The 20904-nt window shown below is 46.0% G+C and overlaps 1 protein-coding gene across 2 annotated transcripts in view; it reads left to right on the plus strand.

Annotated features, from left to right (window-relative positions):
- Positions 1–18884, plus strand: part of LOC118376307 (protein FAM83H-like) — a 37966-nt gene extending 19082 nt beyond the window's left edge. Inside the window, exons 2-14 of one of the 2 annotated variants that reach the window (XM_052469513.1) lie at positions 2457–2569; positions 2910–3316; positions 5104–5232; positions 6587–6784; positions 8761–8925; positions 9471–9595; positions 9674–10090; positions 11944–12081; positions 13399–13677; positions 13872–14514; positions 14658–15804; positions 16102–16613; positions 18185–18884. In XM_052469513.1, coding sequence (XP_052325473.1) covers positions 3194–3316; positions 5104–5232; positions 6587–6784; positions 8761–8925; positions 9471–9595; positions 9674–10090; positions 11944–12081; positions 13399–13677; positions 13872–14514; positions 14658–15804; positions 16102–16613; positions 18185–18205 — 3897 coding nt within the window. In that variant the 5' untranslated portion in view covers positions 2457–2569; positions 2910–3193 and the 3' untranslated portion in view covers positions 18206–18884. The remainder of the gene's footprint in view (positions 1–2456; positions 2570–2909; positions 3317–5103; positions 5233–6586; positions 6785–8760; positions 8926–9470; positions 9596–9673; positions 10091–11943; positions 12082–13398; positions 13678–13871; positions 14515–14657; positions 15805–16101; positions 16614–18184) is intronic. The other variant, XM_052469512.1, reaches the window with a different exon arrangement.
- The last annotated feature ends 2020 nt before the right edge of the window (positions 18885–20904 follow it).

A 20904-nucleotide genomic window follows, 5' to 3' on the forward strand; every position in this document is an offset into this window, starting at 1 on the left:
AGCGGTATTGAAGCAGTGGCTTCTTCCTTGCTGAGCGACCTTTCAGGTTATGTCAATATAGGACTCGTTTTACTGTGGATATAGATACTTTTGTACCCATTTCTCAAGGTCCTTTGCTGTTGTTCTGGGATTGATTTGCACTTTTCGCTCCTCATCTCTAGGAGACAGAACGCGTCTCCTTCCTGAGCGGTATGACGGCTGCATGGTCCCATGGTGTTTATACTTGCGTACTATTGTTTGTACAGATGAACGTGGTACCTTCAGGCGTTTGGAAATTGCTCCCAAGGACGAACCAGACTTGTGGAAGTCTACCATTTTTTTTCTGAGGTCTTGGTTGATTTATTTTGATTTTCCCATGATGTCAAGCAGAGGCACTGAGTTTGAAGGTAGGCCTTGAAATACATCCACAGGTACACCTCCAATTGACTCAAAATGATGTCAATTAGCCTATTAGAAGCTTCTAAAGCCATGACATCATTATCTGGAATTTTCCAAGCTGTTTAATGGCACAGTCAACTTAGTGTATGTAAACTTCTGACCCACTGGAATCGTGATACAGTGAATTATAAGTGAAATAATCTGTCTGCAAACAATTGTTGGAAAAAAGGCCTGTGTCATGCACAAAGTAGAAGTCCTAACTGACATGAAAAGTTTATTAACAAGACATTTGTGGAGTTGTTGAAAAACGGGTTTTAATGACTCCAACTTAAGTGTATGTAAACTTTCAACTTCAACTGTAGATGCTATAGGATAGGAATCCAGACTGGAATCATATTACCTATAATGATATTACCTGGAATGATATTACCTATAATTATATCACCTGGAATGATATTACCTATAATTATATTACTTATAGTACCTTGCAGTCTGACGCAACTGTAAAACATGTTTACTCAGCACTATTATGGATGATCCTGTCTATACCTCTCTCTCTCTCTCTCTCTCTCTGTCATTATGTGCAAATAGTTAGAGTACAAAATGGAAAATAAATAAACATAAATATGGGTTGTCTTTACAATGGTGTTTGTTCTTCACTGGTTGCCCTTTTCTTGTGGCAACAGGTCACACATCTTGCTGCTGTGATGTCACACTGTGGGATTTCACCCAATAGTTATGGGAGTTTATCAAAATTGGGTTTGTTTTCTAATTCTTTGTGTATCTGTGTAATCTAAGGGAAATATGTGTCTCTAATATGGTCATACATTTGTCAGGAGGTTAGGAAGTGCAGCTCAGTTTCCACCTCATTTTGTGGGCAGTGTGCACATAGCCTGTCTTCTCTTGAGAGCCAGGTCTGCCTTCGGCGGCCTTTCTCAATAGCAAGGCTATGCTCACTGAGTCTATACATTGTCAAAGCTTTCCTTACGTTTGGGTCAGTCACAGGTGTCAGGTATTCTGCCACTGTGTACTCTCTGTTTAGGGCCAAATAGCATTCTAGTTTGCTCAGGTCTTTTGTAATTATTTTTCCAATGTGTGAAGTAATTAACTTTTTGTTTTCTCATGATCTGGTTGGGTCTAAATTGCGTTGCTGTCCTGAGGCTCTGTGGGTGTGGGGTCTGTTTGTGTTTGTGGCCCCTGGACTAGCTTGCTTCTGTCTCTCTCACCCTCTCTCAGGACAGTATACAAGTATTCAGACCCCTTAACCTTTTCCACATTTTGTTACAATACAGCCTTATTCAAAAATTGATAAAATTGTTTTCCCCCTCATCAATCTACACACAATACCCTATAATGACAAAGCAAAAACAGGTTTTTAGAAATTTTACCAAATTTATAAAAACAAAAAATCGTAAATCTCACATTTACGTCAGTATTCAGACCCTTTACTCAGTACTTTGTTGAAGCACCTTTGGCAGCGATTACAGCCTCGAGTCTTCTTGGTTATGACACTATAATCTTGCCACACCTGTATTTAGGGAGTTTCTCCCATTATTCTCTGCAGATCCTCTCAAGCTCTGTCAGGTTTTCTGAAAACTCCAAGCGAGCTGTCATGTGCCTTTTACTGAGGAGTGGCTTCCGTCTGGCCACTCTACCATAAAGGCCTGATTGGTGGAGTGCTGCAGAGATGGTTGTCCTTCTGGAAGGTTCTCCCATCTCCACAGAGGAACTCTGGAGCTCTGTCAGAGTGACCATCAGGTTCTTGGTCACCTCCCTGACCAAGGCCCTTCTCCCCCGATTGCTCAGTTTGATCTAGGAAGAATCTTGGTGGTTCCAAACTTCTTCCATTTAAGAATGATGGAGGCCACTGGGTTCTTGGGGACCTTCAATGTTGCAGAAATGTTTTGGTACCCTTCTCCAGATCTGTGCCTCAACACTATTGTGTCTCAGAGCTCTACGGACAATTCCTTCGACATCATGGCTTGGTTTTTGTTCTGACGCGCACTGTCAACTGTGGGACCTTATATAGACAGGTGTGTGCCTTTCCAAATCATTCCAATCTATTGAATTTACTACAGGTGGACTCCAATCAAGTTGTAGAAACATCTCAAGGATGATCAATGGAAACAGGATGTACCTGAGCTCAATTTACAGTCTCATAGCAAATGGTCTGAAAACTTATGTAAATAAGGTATTTCATTTTTTTTATTTTTATACATTTGCAAAATTGTCTAAAAACCTGTTTTAGTTCTGTCATTATGGGTTATTGTTGGTAAATTGATGTGGACAATTTTTTTATTTGAATCAATTTTAGAATAAGGCTGTAATGTAACAAAATGTGGAAAAAGTTGGGGGGTCTGAATAGTTTCTGAATGCGTTGTATGTGTTGTGACTGTTGATAGAGTGTTTCTATACACGAGGCAGCAGGGTGTGTTTGCTCTGTTCCAACATCTTTGCTGAGGAGATTCTTGTATTAATAGAGGAACCTTACTAAATAAAGTAACAATATTGCATCTATATTTCTCCCACAGGTTTGTCCCTTTACCTTAACCCCTGTACCCTTAGCCCCTATACCCTAACTCCTGTACCCTAGCCCCTATACCCTAACTCCTGTACCCTAGCCCCTAACCCCTTTACCCTAGCCTCTAACCCCTTTACCCTAGCCTCTAACCCCTGTACCCTAGCCCCTAACCCCTGTACCCTAACCCCTGTACCCTAGCCTCTAACCCCTTTACCCTAGCCCCTTTACCCTAGCCTCTTTACCCTAGCCCCTTTACCCTAGCCCCTTCACATTAGCCCCTTTACCGACCCCATCATGGCCCACAGATCCCAGAGTTCGGACTTCGGGGACAACCCCCTGGACCCTAACTTCCTGCCCCCCCACTACAGAGAAGAATACCGTCTCGCCATTGATGCTCTGGTGGAGACAGACCTACAGGTATAGTAGGAGTGTTTGTGTGGGACTGTGTGTGTGTGTGTGTGTGTGTGTGTGTGTGTGTGTGTGTGTGTGTGTGTGTGTGTGTGTGTGTGTGTGTGTGTGTGTGTGTGTGTGTGTGTGTGTGTGTGTGTGTGTGTGTGTGTGTGTGTGTGTGTGCGTGTGATAACTCAAATTGAGTGTCTGATAAATCAGTGTGTGTGTGTGTAATTACTCTTTGTGTGTGATAATAACTCAGTGTGTGTGTAATAACTCAGTGTGTGTAATAACCCAGTGTGTGTGTAATAACTCAGTGTGTGTAATAACCCAGTGTGTGTGTAATAACTCAGTGTGTGTGTGTAATAACTCAGTGTGTGTAATAACCCAGTGTGTGTGTGTAATAACTCAGTGTGTGTGTAATAACCCAGTGTGTGTGTGTAATAACTCAGTGTGTGTGTAATAACCCAGTGTGTGTGTAATAACTCAGTGTGTGTAATAACCCAGTGTGTGTGTAATAACTCAGTGTGTGTAATAACCCAGTGTGTGTAATAACTCAGTGTGTGTGTGTAATAACCCAGTGTGTGTAATAACCCAGTGTGTGTGTAATAACTCAGTGTGTGTAATAACCCAGTGTGTGTAATAACCCAGTGTGTGTAATAACCCAGTGTGTGTAATAACCCAGTGTGTGTGTAATAACTCAGTGTGTGTAATAACCCAGTGTGTGTAATAACCCAGTGTGTGTAATAACCCAGTGTGTGTGTAATAACTCAGTGTGTGTAATAACCCAGTGTGTGTGTAATAACTCAGTGTGTGTAATAATTCAGTGTGTGTAATAACCCAGTGTGTGTAATAACTCAGTGTGTGTAATAACCCAGTGTGTGTAATAACTCAGTGTGTGTGTGTAATAACCCAGTGTGTGTAATAACTCAGTGTGTGTAATAACCCAGTGTGTGTAATAACCCAGTGTGTGTAATAACCCAGTGTGTGTAATAACCCAGTGTGTGTAATAACCCAGTGTGTGTGTAATAACCCAGTGTGTGTAATAACCCAGTGTGTGTAATAACCCAGTGTGTGTAATAACCCAGTGTGTATAATAACCCAGTGTGTGTGTAATAACCCAGTGTGTGTAATAACCCAGTGTGTGTGTAATAACCCAGTGTGTGTGTGTAATAACTCAGTGTGTGTAATAACCCAGTGTGTGTGTAATAACTCAGTGTGTGTAATAACCCAGTGTGTGTGTAATAACCCAGTGTGTGTAATAACTCAGTGTGTGTGTAATAACCCAGTGTGTGTAATAACCCAGTGTGTAATAACCCAGTGTGTGTAATAACCCAGTGTGTGTAATAACTCTGTGTGTGTGTAATAACTCAGTGTGTGTGTAATAACCCAGTGTGTGTAATAACCCAGTGTGTGTAATAACCCAGTGTGTGTAATAACCCAGTGTGTGTGTAATAACTCAGTGTGTGTAATAACCCAGTGTGTGTAATAACCCAGTGTGTGTGTAATAACTCAGTGTGTGTAATAACCCAGTGTGTGTAATAACTCAGTGTGTGTAATAACCCAGTGTGTGTAATAACTCTGTGTGTGTGTAATAACTCAGTGTGTGTGTAATAACCCAGTGTGTGTAATAACCCAGTGTGTGTAATAACCCAGTGTGTGTAATAACCCAGTGTGTGTGTAATAACTCAGTGTGTGTAATAACTCAGTGTGTGTAATAATCCAGTGTGTGTAATAACCCAGTGTGTGTGTAATAACTCAGTGTGTGTAATAACCCAGTGTGTGTGTAATAACTCAGTGTGTGTTCTCTCCAGGGTTACTATGAGTTCCTTCAGACAGCAGACGTGGTGGACTTCCTTTGTCAACCGGAGATGGAACACATCAAGACCACCGTCCAGACACCCAGCCAGGCCTCCAACGTACCAGAGCTGTCTTATCATGAGGTACTGCTTATTATGATTATACTCTTATTGAAATGACAAGAGAAGGTCTTCTGAAAGACTAATACTGTTATTGAAATGAGAAGAGAAGGTCTTCTTAAAGACTAATACTGTTAATGAAATGAGAAGAGAAGGTCTTAAAGACTAATACTGTTATTGAAATGAGAAGAGAAGGTCTTCATAAAGACTAATACTGTTAATGAAATGAGAAGAGAAGGTCTTAAAGACTAATACTGTTATTGAAATGAGAAGAGAAGGTCTTCTTAAAGACTAATACTGTTATTGAAATGAGAAGAGAAGGTCTTCATAAAGACTAATACTGTTAATGAAATGAGAAGAGAAGGTCTTAAAGACTAATACTGTTAATGAAATGAGAAGAGAAGGTCTTCTTAAAGACTAATACTGTTATTGAAATGAGAAGGTCTTCATAAAGACTAATACTGTTATTGAAATGAGGTCTTCATAAAGACTAATACTGTTATTGAAATGAGAAGAGAAGGTCTTCTTAAAGGCTAATACTGTTATTGAAATGAGAAGAGAAGGACTTCTGAAAGACTAATACTGTTAATGAAATGAGAAGAGAAGGTCTTCTGAAAGGCTAATACTGTTAATGAAATGAGAAGAGAAGGTCTTCTGAAAGACTAATACTGTTATTGAAATGAGAAGAGAAGGACTTCTGAAAGACTAATACTGTTAATGAAATGAGAAGAGAAGGTCTTCTGAAAGGCTAATACTGTTAATGAAATGAGAAGAGAAGGTCTTAAAGACTAATACTGTTATTGAAATGAGAAGAGAAGGTCTTAAAGACTAATACTGTTATTGAAATGAGAAGAGAAGGTCTTCTGAAAGACTAATACTGTTATTGAAATGAGAATAGAAGGTCTTCTGAAAGCCTGAGCTACGTGAAGATGTCCTAGTATAATGGAGTCTCACTCCTTCCTGACGGAGTCTGACAATGAATTATTCATTCATTTATGTCACTAAAATAGAGGTGGAGGCATTGTAGCTCAGTTGGTAGAGCATGGCGCTTGTAACGCCAGGGTAGTGGGTTTGATTCCCGGGACCACCCATACGTAGAATGTATGCACACATGACTGTAAGTCGCTTTGGATAAAAGCGTCTGCTAAATGGCATATATTATTGTATAATATCGTATATATATACACATAGACATATATGATGCTATCCACTCAATACTTTTAAGTGTCAAGGTAGGGTTACAGTGTACAGTTTCCATGTGCAGAATGCTGTAATGCTGTAATGTGTTACTTAATCTAGCTTTACATAATATATCCATATTTTCCTGTTGTCATTGTGTAAATATAGTTCACTAACAGCCCACTCATGTTTTCCCCAGGCAGACGCAGACGGCTCGTCTGACACCTACTGGCCATTGCACTCTGACACAGCGGCCCCGGGGTTGGACCTGGGCTGGCCCCTCCAGGCACACAGCTTCATCGGCCCCACAGAAGTCACGACCCTTGTCAACCCCAGCGACCCCGACATGCCCAGCATCAAGGAGCAGGCCAGGAGGCTCATCAAGAACGCACAACATGTAAGAGATGGGCTGTACACACTCACACACACACACACACACACACATGCACACACACTCACACACACACACACACACACACACACACACACACACACACACTCACGCGCACACACACACTAAGCTGTTCAGGCATATACACACAGCTGTTCAGGTCTATGTGGTGTAAAGTGGAAGTGTGTGTTCCAGCAGTCAGTATACCCTCATCCCTGTAATGAGACAGTCAGTACACCCTCATCCCTGTAATGAGACAGTCAGTACACCCTCATCCCTGTAATGAGACAGTCAGTACACCCTCATCCCTGTAATGAGACAGTCAGTACACCCTCATCCCTGTAATGAGACAGTCAGTACACCCTCATCCCTGTAATGAGACAGTCAGTACACCCTCATCCCTGTAATGAGACAGTCAGTACACCCTCATCCCTGTAATGAGACAGTCAGTACACCTTCATCCCTGTAATGAGACAGTCAGTACATCTTCTTCCCTGTAATGAGACAGTCAGTACACCCTCATCCCTGTAATGAGACAGTCAGTACACCCTCATCCCTGTAATGAGACAGTCAGTACACCCTCATCCCTGTAATGAGACAGTCAGTACACCCTCATCCCTGTAATGAGACAGTCAGTATACCCTCATCCCGATAGCATTCCCTCGGAATATCTGTTCTGTTCTTATCAGGGCTTATCTCAGTCACTATCTCTCAGACAGAGATCCAGTGTTGCATGTAGAGCTATGATAGTGATTATCTGTCAAGTAGAACTATGGACGGTGTTGTCATAAAGTCTGTCAGTAAATCAGCCAGCAAGTCTGTGTGTCTGTCTGTCTGTCTGTCTGTCTGTCTGTCTGTCTGTCTGTCTGTCTGTCTGTCTGTCTGTCTGTCTGTCTGTCTGTCTGTCTGTCTGTCTGTCAGTCAGTCAGTCAGTCAGTCAGTCAGTCAGTCAGTCAGTCAGTCAGTCAGTCAGTCAGTCAGTCAGTCAGTCAGTCAGTCAGTCAGTCAGTCAGTCAGTCAGTCAGTCTGTCTGTCTGTCTGTCTGTCTGTCTGTCTGTCTGTCTGTCTGTCTGTCTGTCTGTCTGTCTGTCTGTCTGTCTGTCTGTCTGTCTGTCTGTCTGTCTGTCTGTCTGTCTGTCTGTCTGTCTGCCAGCCAGCCAGCCTGTCTGTCTGTCTGTCTGTCTGTCTGTCTGTCTGTCTGTCTGTCTGTCTGTCTGTCTGTCTGTCTGTCTGTCTGTCTGTCTGTCTGCCAGTCAGTCAGTCAGTCAGTCAGTCAGTCAGTCTGTCTGCCCCAGCTCTGCTGTGCTCCACCACACCCTGTCCCGGAAGATGAATGACTTGCACTCAGCTCAACCTCCTATAGAAAACAATTATGTTTCAGTGTGTGTGTGCGTGTGTGTGTGTGCGTGTGTGTGTGTGTCTAAATGTCAAAAGTGGCCAAGCCTGTTAGTCTGGCTGACCACGTCTCTCTCACTGTCCTCCCTTCTATCTGTGAGTGTGAGCTAGTGTACAAGACAGTGTGACTCCATACGGTATTATAAAGGACAGGCTAAAGTTGCTTTTAAATGGTATCACACTTTCTGTATTTTTCCCATACAACGTTGCTAAATAAACCTAGACCTAATGCAGTGGAGGCTGGTGAGGGGAGGACGGCTCGTAGTAATGGCTGGAAGGGAGAAAATGAAATGGCATCAAACACATGGAAACCAACCCAGCAGCGTTGCAGTTCTTGACACACTCAAACCAGTGTACCTTGCACCTACTATAGTGGAGGCTGCTGAAGGGAGGATGGCTCATAAGGGAGGATGGCTCATAATAATGGCTAGAAAGAAGTGAATATTTATTTGATACCATTCCACCGATTCTACTCCAGCTGTTACCACGAGCCTATCCTCCCCAATTAATGTGCCACCAACCTCCTGTGACCTCTGTTTTTAATTGGCTAATGTGATATTTCCATGTCTCTGATTGGGCTTTGCTAGGTGATTGCCGTGGTGATGGACATGTTTACAGATGTGGATCTGTTTGCTGATTTGCTGGATGCCACGGCGCGTCACGTCCCCGTCTACATCCTATTGGACGAACAGAACGCCCATCACTTCGTCTCCATGGTGACTAACTGCAAGATCAACCTAGACCTTGTCCATGTGAGTCTCAATGTTTCCCCTAGTTGAACTATTTCAGGCAGGGTGACTCACGTTTCCCCATAGAATCCCATGTTCCTGAAGACATTCTGGGTGTGCAGGAATGGCAGTGGTTAAAATGGTTTGATAAACTCTGCCGACAGTCTTAAAGACGGAATATCAGTGTTTTTGTGTTGACTGGCAACAGGCCACTGCCTCATAGCGGTAATGTTACTGTGCTACGACATGACGTCTGACTGAGTCGGACAAGACCTGAGCCTGGTTACATAAATGTCAACAGAGCGGCTAAACTGGTTGGATTACACTTAGAACCCACTACAGAATAACACCATTTATTAAAGACATTAAACCTTTGTGACTCTGAATAACTTTTGTGGGTGTGTGTGTGTGCTCGTGTGTGTGTGTGTGTGTGTGTGTGTGTGTGTGTGTGTGTGTGTGTGTGTGTGTGTGTGTGTGTGTGTGTGTGTGTGTGTGTGTGTGTGTGTGTGTGTGTGTGTGTGTGTGTATGTGTGCTTGTGTGTATGTGTTCGTGTGTGTGTGTTTTACAGATGATGCGTGTGCGGACTGTGGCGGGGATGACATATTTCTGTCGGACAGGGAAGTCGTTTAAAGGACAGGTGAAAGACCGCTTCCTATTGGCTGACTGCAGGGCCGTGCTCAGCGGAAACTACAGGTGAGCATAGAAATATAGAACCCATATCAGATACCTCTTTAGTGTAGAAGCTAACGTGTCATTTCCTGTTTCCTCTAGTTTCATGTGGTCCTATGAGAAGCTGCATCGCTGCATCGCTCATCTCTTCCTGGGAGAACTAGTCACCACCTTTGACGAAGAGTTCCGCATCCTGTTCGCCCAATCACAGCCTCTCACCGTAGACCACGCCCTAGTGCCCGTCTCCTCTGACAGCAGCAGCAGCAGTTACTACGGCAACCAGTTCGGCATGAAGGGGCCCCTTCGACACCCTCGGGGTTTTCAACGACACACACCGGAACTTACGGGCTACCCCTTCGGAGGAGGAGGAGAAACTGAGCGTTCTGCATTCCGTAGGGATGACCTGTTCCGACATGCCATAGAATCCGGAGGAGGACTGAATCTTGGGACGTTTGCAGCGTCTCAGCAGTTCAGGATGCAGCAGTCCTTCCTGGAGCAGGGCCGCTCCATGGTCTCCAGGTGGGATGGTGCACGTAGATGTATTATTTACAAAACAGATTTATTGTCACGGGTTACTAGGTGTGGAAGGTAGGAGTCAGGTCGCAGAGAGCAGAGGGTTCAATAATAGACTATTTATTTTCTCCGGCACAGAAAACGGTCACGCCAAGCACAGGGCGCAGAAACACTGACCCGCCCAAGCACAGGGCGCAGAAACACTGACCCGCCCAAACACAGGGCGCAGAAACACTGACCCGCCCAAACACAGGGCGCAGAAACACTGACCCGCCCAAACACAGGGCGCAGAAACACTGACCCGCCCAAGCACAGGGCGCAGAAACACTGACCCGCCCAAACACAGGGCGCAGAAACACTGACCCGCCCAAACACAGGGCGCAGAAACACTGACCCGCCCAAGCACAGGGCGCAGAAACACTGACCCGCCCAAGCACAGGGCGCAGAAACACTGACCCGCCCAAACACAGGGCGCAGAAACACTGACCCGCCCAAACACAGGGCGCAGAAACACTGACCCGCCCAAACACAGGGCGCAGAAACACTGACCCGCCCAAACACAGGGCGCAGAAACACTGACCCGCCCAAACACAGGGCGCAGAAACACTGACCCGCCCAAGCACAGGGCGCAGAAACACTGACCCGCCCAAACACAGGGCAGAAACACTGACCCGCCCAAGCACAGGCGCAGAAACACTGACCCGCCCAAACACAGGGCGCAGAAACACTGACCCGCCCAAACACAGGGCGCAGAAACACTGACCCGCCCAAACACAGGGCGCAGAAACACTGACCCGCCCAAGCACAGGGCGCAGAAACACTGACCCGCCCAAACACAGGGCGCAGAAACACTGACCCGCCCAAGCACAGGGCGCAGAAACACTGACCCGCCCAAGCACAGGGCGCAGAAACACTGACCCGCCCAAACACAGGGCGCAGAAACACTGACCCGCCCAAGCACAGGGCGCAGAAACACTGACCCGCCCAAGCACAGGGCGCAGAAACACTGACCCGCCCAAGCACAGGGCGCAGAAACACTGACCCGCCCAAGCACAGGGCGCAGAAACACTGACCCGCCCAAACACACAAGGCAAAACGATCCGGAGAGAAAATACATCCAACACCGACAGTTAACACAAAATAATCCCGCACAAACCCAAGCGGGTCGTGACATTTAATGTAGAACTAGATTTAATGTAGAACTAGATTTAATGTAGAACTAGATTTAATGTAGAACTAGATTTAATGTAGAACTAGATTTAATGTAGAACTAGATTTAATGTAGAACTAGATTTAATGTAGAACTAGATTTAATGTAGAACTAGATTTAATGTAGAACTAGATTTAATGTAGAACTAGATTTAATGTAGAACTAGATTTAATGTAGAACTAGATTTAATGTAGAACTCTCTATCACATGAAGGTTACGTCTGCAATTCCCTATATTTCACTGTGAATTGAATAGGATGCCAAAGTTAATTATAAAAGTCTACTTGCACCACCTTCACATTTTGATGCCTTAAAAATTAAATCTAAAAATGTATTCAATGTTATATTTTTCTGTAGATCTACACAACCTACTCTACATTTTTCAAAGTGAATGAAAATTATAGAAAATGTTTCAAATTGAATATTAAAAAAACGAAGATTTCTTGATTGCTTATGTCTTCACACCCAGAGTTCATACTTGGGAAGATTTAATTTAATCTTAATGTAAAATGTTATTTTAAAGAGGTAAAATATGAAAACTGTGCCAGGGATGTGTAGACTTTCACTAGCGACTGTAACTTAGTATATTAAAGTGTATGTTTGTACTGTTCCCATATCAAAGTGTTTGTATGTGTTACCGGTGGTCCCAGGCAGATGGAGATAAGTGCCAGTGACTATAAGGGCCAAAGCAACGCAGAGGGAACCCAGGAGAGCTACTCCTCGTCCAGACAATACATGAAGCACAGAGTCATCAACAACCAGGAGGAGACAGAGCAGCACTACCACAGGTACTAGTTAGTTCCTTAGTTAGTTAGTTTGATAGTTAGTTCCTTAGTTGGTTTGTTAGTTTGATAGTTAGTTCATTAGTTTGTTTGTTAGTTTGATAGTTAGTTCCTTAGTTAGTTTGTTAGTTTGATAGTTAGTTCATTAGTTAGTTTGATAGTTAGTTCATTAGTTAGTTTGATAGTTAGTTCCTTAGTTAGTTTGATAGTTAGTTTGATAGTTAGTTCCTTAGTTTGTTAGTTAGTTTGATAGTTAGTTCCTTAGTTAGTTTGTTAGTTTGATAGTTAGTTCATTAGTTAGTTTTGTTAGTTTGTTAGTTTGATAGTTAGTTCATTAGTTAGTTTGTTAGTTTGATAGTTAGTTCATTAGTTAGTTTGATAGTTAGTTCATTAGTTAGTTTGATAGTTAGTTCATTAGTTGGTTTGATAGTTAGTTCATTAGTTAGTTTGTTAGTTTGTTAGTTTGATAGTTAGTTCATTAGTTAGTTTGTTAGTTTGATAGTTAGTTCCTTAGTTAGTTTGTTAGTTTGATAGTTAGTTCCTTAGTTAGTTTGTTAGTTTGATAGTTAGTTCCTTAGTTAGTTTGTTAGTTTGATAGTTAGTTCATTAGTTAGTTTGTTAGTTTGTTAGTTTGATAGTTAGTTCATTAGTTAGTTTGTTAGTTTGATAGTTAGTTCATTAGTTAGTTTGTTAGTTTGATAGTTAGTTCATTAGTTAGTTTGATAGTTAGTTCATTAGTTAGTTTGATAGTTAGTTCATTAGTTAGTTTGTTAGTTTGTTAGTTTGATAGTTAGTTCATTAGTTAGTTTGTTAGTTTGATAGTTAGTTCCTTAGTTAGTTTGTTAGTTTGATAGTTAGTTCCTTAGTTAGTTTGTTAGTTTGATAGTTAGTTCATTAGTTAGTTTGTTAGTTTGATAGTTTGTTCATTAGTTAGTTTTATAGTTAGTTCATTAGTTAGTTTGATAGTTAGTTCCTTAGTTAGTTTGATAGTTAGTTCCTTAGTTAGTTTGATAGTTAGTTTGATAGTTAGTTCCTTAGTTAGTTTGTTAGTTTGATAGTTAGTTCCTTAGTTAGTTTGATAGTTAGTTCATTAGTTAGTTTGTTAGTTTGATAGTTAGTTAATTAGTTAGTTTGATAGTTAGTTAGTTTGTTTATGTTGTCTTTGTCAGTTTGAATAAATATTGTGATCAAATCAGGCAAAACTCTGGCCCTATTTATAATCTGTCACATGTAAATCATGATATAATCTTTAATAAAATAATCTGATATGTAAAGCATGTTGGGTTATGATGATGATGATTTATGACTATTTCTGTATTCCAGGGAGCAGAGCCAGTCCAGCCACTACTACCAGGGTGGTGAGGGACCTGGGTTAATGCCGGGGCTGGGCTCAGGGCTGGGCTCAGGGCTAGGCTCAGGGCTGGGAGGACATGGGTCAGGCCATGGACACTACAACAGGCTGAGGAACAGACCAGCGCTGGACCAGTACTCTGACTCAGGCTACCCTCATGAGGAACCTCCTGGTCCAGAGGACTACGGCAGAGACTACCTCTCCTCTCAGGACCTGAAACACAACCCGGGACCACCACCGGCAGGGGGGAGGTATGTGGTATGGAGGGTCCACTGGACTGAAGTATGATAACTAATGTCTTTTCATTGTTGAATGCAGTTAAATAACCACTACAGTTATTTGATGAAGTGTTTAGTGACACACACAGAGTTTAGGTCAAAATGTTGTCTCAACCATATCAGAAGAAATGTGGCTAAACTAAAGTAACCCACTCTCACCTCTCCAGGTACGGAGGTGGCAGCGACCACAAGAGGCCGACTGTGGGCCAGCCCTACGTCTGCCAGTCCTCCCCCACCCATCCCAACCCCCCAGAGAAGCAGCTGTTCCCAGTCCCAGCAGTGGCAGACCAGGACCCCAAAGCCAGACAGGGCCTCCGCAGCTGGAGGATCAACTCCTACCTCAGCACCTACGAAGACACAGGAGAGGAGGGGCTGCCACAACCTCTGGGCCCTGATGCTTTCCAAGACCCAGAGTCTGAGGGGAACCCATACGCCAGTGAGGGGTCTGTATCCCGCTTTGAAGCGAGAGAGCCTCCGAATGTCCCCTCCAAGCCTAGACCGGATATCCGACCGCCACGGTACGGCAAGCCCTTCGCGCCCGAGAGCACGAGAAAGGACGGGGCCGATAGCAGGAACATAGAACGGGAGAGAGCGAGAGAGAAAGACCGAGAGAGGGAGGTGGGGGGGGAGGTTGGGGTGGATGTGGAGATGCCATCGTCGAGGGAGGCTTCGGGAGAGGTTGTGCTCTCCAAACACGAGTCGTTCCGGACACGGATCAACCCGATGCTCCAGAGAAGCTCCCGGCTGCGCTCCTCCCTCATCTTCTCCTCCTCCAAGACGGAGACCCACCTAGGAGGCCTGGGCATGAAGGTCTTCATTACCTTTCAAATCATCTCTTGATTGTTTTTATTTCATTCGTATTTGTATGTTTTGTTTATTTTTGTTGCACATTGTCGCTACCTTGCATAAAATGTATGTGCCATGCAAATAAAGCTTGATTTGATTTGCTGCAGGTGGCCAATGAGGAGGATGAGGAATCCGACATGCTACGCACCACCTCCATCGTCCAAAAGATCCTGGAGAAGAGATTTTCCCGGGAACCATTCGAGTGGCGGAAGAAGGCAGAGGAGAACGAGAGAGAGAAGAAGAAGAAAGAGGAAGAGAAAGAGGTTGTGTTGAAAGAGGAGGCTATGCCCCCCATAGTCGCCCCAGCATCGATAGAGCCCCCCCAGCCGTTGAACATGAATGACCCTGCCAATAGACTGCAGTACTTCAAGGAGCTGGCTGCTAAGAGAAACGCATCCAAAGAGGCTGCGATGAAAGGACCACTTCAGAAGACACCAGACCTCTCAAACACTACTTCTTCCACCACCTCCTCCTCCATCACCTCCTCTTCCCCCACCACCTCCTCCTCCTCTACCACCACCTCTTCCCCCACCACCTCCTCCTCCTCTACCACCACCTCTTCCCCCACCACCTCCTCCTCCACCACCACCTCTTCCTCCACCACCACTTCGTCCAACACCACTTCGTCAACCACCACCACTTCCTCCACCCCCAACCCTTCCCCAACCACCATCTCAGCCCCCAAAATCCCCTCTTTCTCTGTGATTGCTCCAGAGCCTGCCCCGATGAAACCACAAGTCCCAGCCACACTAGAGCGAACACGCAAACTGTCCATCACCTCAAGATTCAAAACCTTTGAGCCTTCTTCTACCACAGTCCAGAGGAAAGACAGCAGCTCGGAGTCACAGAGGAAAGACAGCAGCTTGGAGTCACAGAGGAAAGACAGCAGCTCGGAGTCACAGAGGAAAGACAGCAGCTCGGAGTCACAGAGGAAAGACAGCAGCTCGGAGTCACAGAGGAAAGACAAGGAGCCCAGTAAGATTCTGAAGCCTTTCTCTTCTCTGAAGCCGTTCAAGAGCTCCAACCTTCGCCGCGTCTCCTGCGATGAGGAAACGCTAACAACAGATGCCACGGACGCGGAGAAGAGCGAGCTGAAGAAATCTCGCTCCCAAAGCTTGTCCAGTATGTCTCGCGCTGAGTCCAAGGAGGGAAAGAACCTGGGCTCCAGCACCTCCCTCAACACCCTGGGAGGGGAGGGCAAGGTCGACACCAAGCCCCTGGACTTCCTGAAGAAGCAGACCCAGAAACTCAAAGGTATGTTGTACCGTCTGTCTGTCTGTCTGTCTGTCTGTCTGTCTGTCTGTCTGTCTGTCTTTGTGTCTGTCTTTGTGTCTGTCTGTCTGTCTGTCTGTCTGTCTGTCTGTCTGTCTGTCTGTCTGTCTGTCTGGTCTGGTCTGGTCTGGTCTGGTCTGGTCTGGTCTTGTCTGTCTGGTATCTTTTATTTTTTAATTGCTGTGCTCATGATCTATAAAACAAATTCCCTTCGGAGCAATTAAGATTTGAATGTATTAATTAGTACATTTGTTAATTCGTTCATTCTTTAATCCAAAGGCTTCCTGGGACCCAAGGACAAGAAGAGCTCCGGGGGTGTGACATCGGCGTCCAGCGGAGACAACAAGACGATGAGAACTGTGGTGGAGAGCTCCGAGGAGCCTGGGGCCGCGGCTTCACGCCTAGGCTCCTCTTCTACTGCCGACGCTAAAGCCACAGACTACGTCACTTCCTCAGACAATCACAAAATGACAGGTCCGTCTCGATACCAGACCTCCAGCGGCTCGGTTCTGTTCAGTAGCAACCTGAGAGATGACACCAAGGTCATCCTGGAACAGATTTCTGCCAACAGCCAGAAAAACCGTCTGGAGAGAGGAGGAGGAGGAGGAGGAGAGGAGGCCGGAGGGGAGAAGGGGGTAGACATGGCAGGAGAGAAAGGAGGGTTGGAGAGGAATCCGTTGCTTGGGAGGAACCGCTTCCTAAGGCCCCAGGGCAACCCTCAGGAGAGAGACAGCCTGCTGAAGAGGATGGAGAGCATGAGGAAGGAGAAGAAGGTCTACAGCCGTTTTGAGGTAGTCTACTGTAGTAGACAGAGGGGAGAGGGAGTGTAGAGGTGTTGAGTTGAGGAGTTGATGTTGCTATTGAAAGATGTTACACAACATTTATTTGTATTGTTTTACAGATAGTTTGATAAGGATTTGCAGAAGGGGGAGGATGAGAGGTTGGGGTGGAGTGGGGTGAGGAAGGGAAAGGGGGAGGATGAGAGAGTGGGGTGAGGAAGGGAAAGGGGGAGGATGAGAGAGTGGGGTGAGGAAGGGAAAGGGGGAGGATGAGAGGTTGGGGTGGAGTGGGGTGAGGAAGGGAAAGGGGGAGGATGAGAGAGTGGGGTGGAGTGGGGTGAGGAAGGGAAAGGGGGAGGATGAGAGAGTGGGGTGAGGAAGGGAAAGGGGGAGGATGAGAGGTTGGGGTGGAGTGGGGTGAGGAAGGGAAAGGGGGAGGATGAGAGAGTGGGGTGAGGAAGGGAAAGGGGGAGGATGAGAGAGTGGGGTGAGGAAGGGAAAGGGGGAGGATGAGAGAGTGGGGTGAGGAAGGGAAAGGGGGAGGATGAGAGGTGGGGGTGGAGTGGGGTGAGGAAGGGAAAGGGGGAGGATGAGAGGTTGGGGTGGAGTGGGGTGAGGAAGGGAAAGGGGAGGATGAGAGAGTGGGGTGAGGAAGGGAAAGGGGGAGGATGAGAGAGTGGGGTGAGGAAGGGAAAGGGGGAGGATGAGAAAGTGGGGTGGAGTGGGGTGAGGAAGGGAAAGGGGGAGGATGAGAGGTTGGGGTGGAGTGGGGTGAGGAAGGGAAAGGGGGGGAGGATGAGAGAGTGGGGTGAGGAAGGGAAAGGGGGAGGATGAGAGAGTAGGGTGGAGTGGGGTGAGGAAGGGAAAGGGGGAGGATGAGAGAGTGGGGTGAGGAAGGGAAAGGGGGAGGAGGAGAGAGTGGGGTGAGGAAGGGAAAGGGGGAGCATGAGAGAGTGGGGTGAGGAAGGGAAAGGGGGAGGATGAGAGAGTGGGGTGAGGAAGGGAAAGGGGGAGGATGAGAGAGTGGGGTGAGGAAGGGAAAGGGGGAGGATGAGAGAGTGGGGTGAGGAAGGGAAAGGGGGAGGATGAGAGAGTGGGGTGAGGAAGGGGAGGATGAGAGAGTGGGGTGAGGAAGGGAAAGGGGAGGATGAGAGAGTGGGGTGGAGTGGGGTGAGGAAGAGAAAGGATGAGAGAGGGGGGTGGAGGGGGATGACGAAGGGAAAGGGGGTGGAGGGGGGTGACGAAGGGAAAGGGGGAGGATGAGAGAAGGGGGTGGAGGGGGATGACGAAGGGAAAGGGGGAGGATGAGAGAGGGGGATGAGGGAGGGGGGTGGAGGGGGATGAGGAAGGGGGGATGAGAGAGGGGTGGATAGAAAATGAGTAGGGGAAAGGAGGAGGATGAGAGAGAGGGGTGGATGGGGATGAGGAAGGGAAAGGGGGTGAGAGTGCGGGTGGAGGGGGATGAGGAAGGGAAAGGGGGAGGGGGAGGATGAGGGAGGGAGGGGGATGACGAAGGGAAACGAGGAGGATGAGAGAGGGAGTCAAATTGTATTCCACTCACTGTTGTTCCTATTGTTCTGCAGATGGGGAATAACCTGGGATAACTAAAGATGGCCGAGGAAGCTATTGACTGGAAGCTTAGTGTGCGAGGAGGAGGAGGAGGAGGAGGGCTCACAAACACACACACCATTCCCAGTTCACCAACATATGTGGCAAACGCATCATCAGAACCCCCGAAAGAGAGAGAGAGAACACAAAACACAACAACAGTGGATAGCTTTGTCATCAGACTGCAGTCTCCCTGGATACAGTCAGACACAGTTCTAAATCTTTAAAAAAACGGACTACAAAAAACACGAGTTGAAACTGTACCCATGTGTGTGCCAAAGCTGGTCTTCTCTGGTTGGTTATGTTGCCTTATATGGACTCTATGGGACAACTCTTCACTAATTCACTGCAACCTTTCATCAAACACCTGGAGTGAGAGAGAGAGAGAGTGTGTTCATTTTTTACTGCAAGAAAGCAACTGAAAACATGCCCAGCCATAAACCATGCCTGTACAGACCTGCAAACTCCCAGTGTGTGTGTGTGTGTGTGTGTGTGTGTGTGTGTGTGTGTGTGTGTGTGTGTGTGTGTGTGTGTGTGTGTGTGTGTGTGTGTGTGTGTGTAAACTGGTAATGCTGAAAGTATGTCTGTGGGTTTACACAGCGCCACGTCACTCACCAAACTCAGCACTATTATTAACCCGTCTCTGAAGTAAAGACAGTGGAGAGAGAGAGAGGGGGGGGGAGAGAGGGAGAGGGGGAGAGAGGGAGGGAGAGGAGGGGAGAGAGAGGGAGAGAGAGAGGGAGACAGAGAGAGAGGGTGAGAGAGAGAGAGAGGGAGACAGAGAGAGAGAGGGAGACAGAGAGAGGGTGAGAGAGAGAGAGAAGGGGAGAGGGGAGAGAGGGAGAGAGAGGGAGACAGAGAGAGAGAGGGTGAGAGAGAGAGAAGGGGAGAGGAGAGAGAGGGAGACAGAGAGAGAGAGGGTGAGAGAGAGAGAGAAGGGGAGAGAGGGAGACAGAGAGAGAGAGGGTGAGAGAGAGACAGAGAGAGAGAGGGTGAGAGAGAGAGAGAAGGGGAGAGAGAGCGAGAGAGGGTGAGAGAGAGAGAGAAGGGGAGAGAGGGAAAATACAGATTGAAGGAGCTGGAACAAGACAGACCGACAGTCAGTAAGAAAGAGAGAGAGAGGTCTTTACAAAAAGTATTTTATTAATTAATCAGCAGTACTTTAGATGACAAGTTGACATTGAGACTGTTTTGTTTCAGCCCTGTGTGAATACAGGTTCCTTGAAAACATGCATACTTCAGTTCCTTTACTTCCTGGTCTGGCCTTAGAGAGTTGGATAGGGTCTGGCCTTAGAGAGTTGGATTGGGTCTGGCCTTAGAGAGTTGGATTGGGTCTGGCCTTAGAGAGTTGGATTGGGTCTGGCCTTAGAGAGTTGGATTGGGTCTGGCCTTAGAGAGTTGGATTGGGTCTGGCCTTAGAGAGTTGGATTTGATCTGGCCTTAGAGAGTTGGATAGGGTCTGGCCTTAGAGAGTTGGATTGGGTCTGGCCTTAGAGAGTTGGATTGGGTCTGGCCTTAGAGAGTTGGATTGGGTCTGGCCTTAGAGAGTTGGATTGGGTCTGGCCTTAGAGAGTTGGATTGGGTCTGGCCTTAGAGAGTTGGATTGGGTCTGGCCTTAGAGAGTTGGATTTGATCTGGCCTTAGAGAGTTGGATTGGGTCTGAGTGATATTTCCACCACAACATCTTCACCTATCCAGTGTAGTTAGGTAAGACATCACTTTGAGGAAGGTAGGTAGGTAGGTAGGTAGGTAGGTAGGTAGGTAGGTAGGTAGGTAGGTAGGAAGGAAGGATCTCTAAAATGTTGGAAGAGAGCTGTATCTTATATAAGAGCATTCAAACTGACACACCTTTAAGTCTCTGTCTGTCCACTACACCAAAGACGTGTAAATACCATTTCCAAGTACATGAACACACTCTGTAAAAACACTTAGTGAGGGAATATAGTTCTGAATAATGAGTTCATGATAAGGGCTCTTAGTGTAAATATGATGGATGGGTGATAGCCTATCACCAGGCATTGGTTGTGTCATCTACATTATGATTAATAACTGCAATGAGACAGTAAGTATATCAGAATTAAAGGGATAGAGCACAGCGGAGAAATAAGGTTCTCTTTTACAATTCTATTGTGGTTTATGATGTCATGTTTTAACAAAAGATGTATTGTAATAAAGTCATGTGGCCAAAGCTGACACTGACTTGTGTGAGTGTGTGGGTGTGGGTTAGTGGGTAGGTGTGTGTGGGTGGGGGTGGGTTAGTGGGTAGGTGGGGGTGGGTGGGTGTGAGCAGAGTGGCATAGTGTATTATGGGGTAAAACTCTGGGCCTGATCTTAACAAAACAGCGAAACCATGAACTACACATCCAGCTACTGTACAACGCTGTCATCTACTGTACAACGCTGTCATCTACTGTACAACGCCACCATCTACTGTATAACGCTGCCATCTACTGTACAACGATGCCATCTACTGTACAACGCTGTCATCTACTGTTCAACGCCGCCATCTACTGTACAACGCTGTCATCTACTGTTCAACGCCGCCATCTACTGTACAACGCTGCCATCTACTGTACAATGCTGCCATCTACTGTACAACGCCGCCATCTACTGTACAACGCCACCATCTACTGTACAACGCCGCCATCTACTGTACAACGCCGCCATCTACTGTACAACGCCGCCATCTACTGTA

The sequence above is a fragment of the Oncorhynchus keta genome, chromosome 19 (assembly GCF_023373465.1).
Source record: "Oncorhynchus keta strain PuntledgeMale-10-30-2019 chromosome 19, Oket_V2, whole genome shotgun sequence".
Taxonomy (NCBI): domain Eukaryota; kingdom Metazoa; phylum Chordata; class Actinopteri; order Salmoniformes; family Salmonidae; genus Oncorhynchus; species Oncorhynchus keta.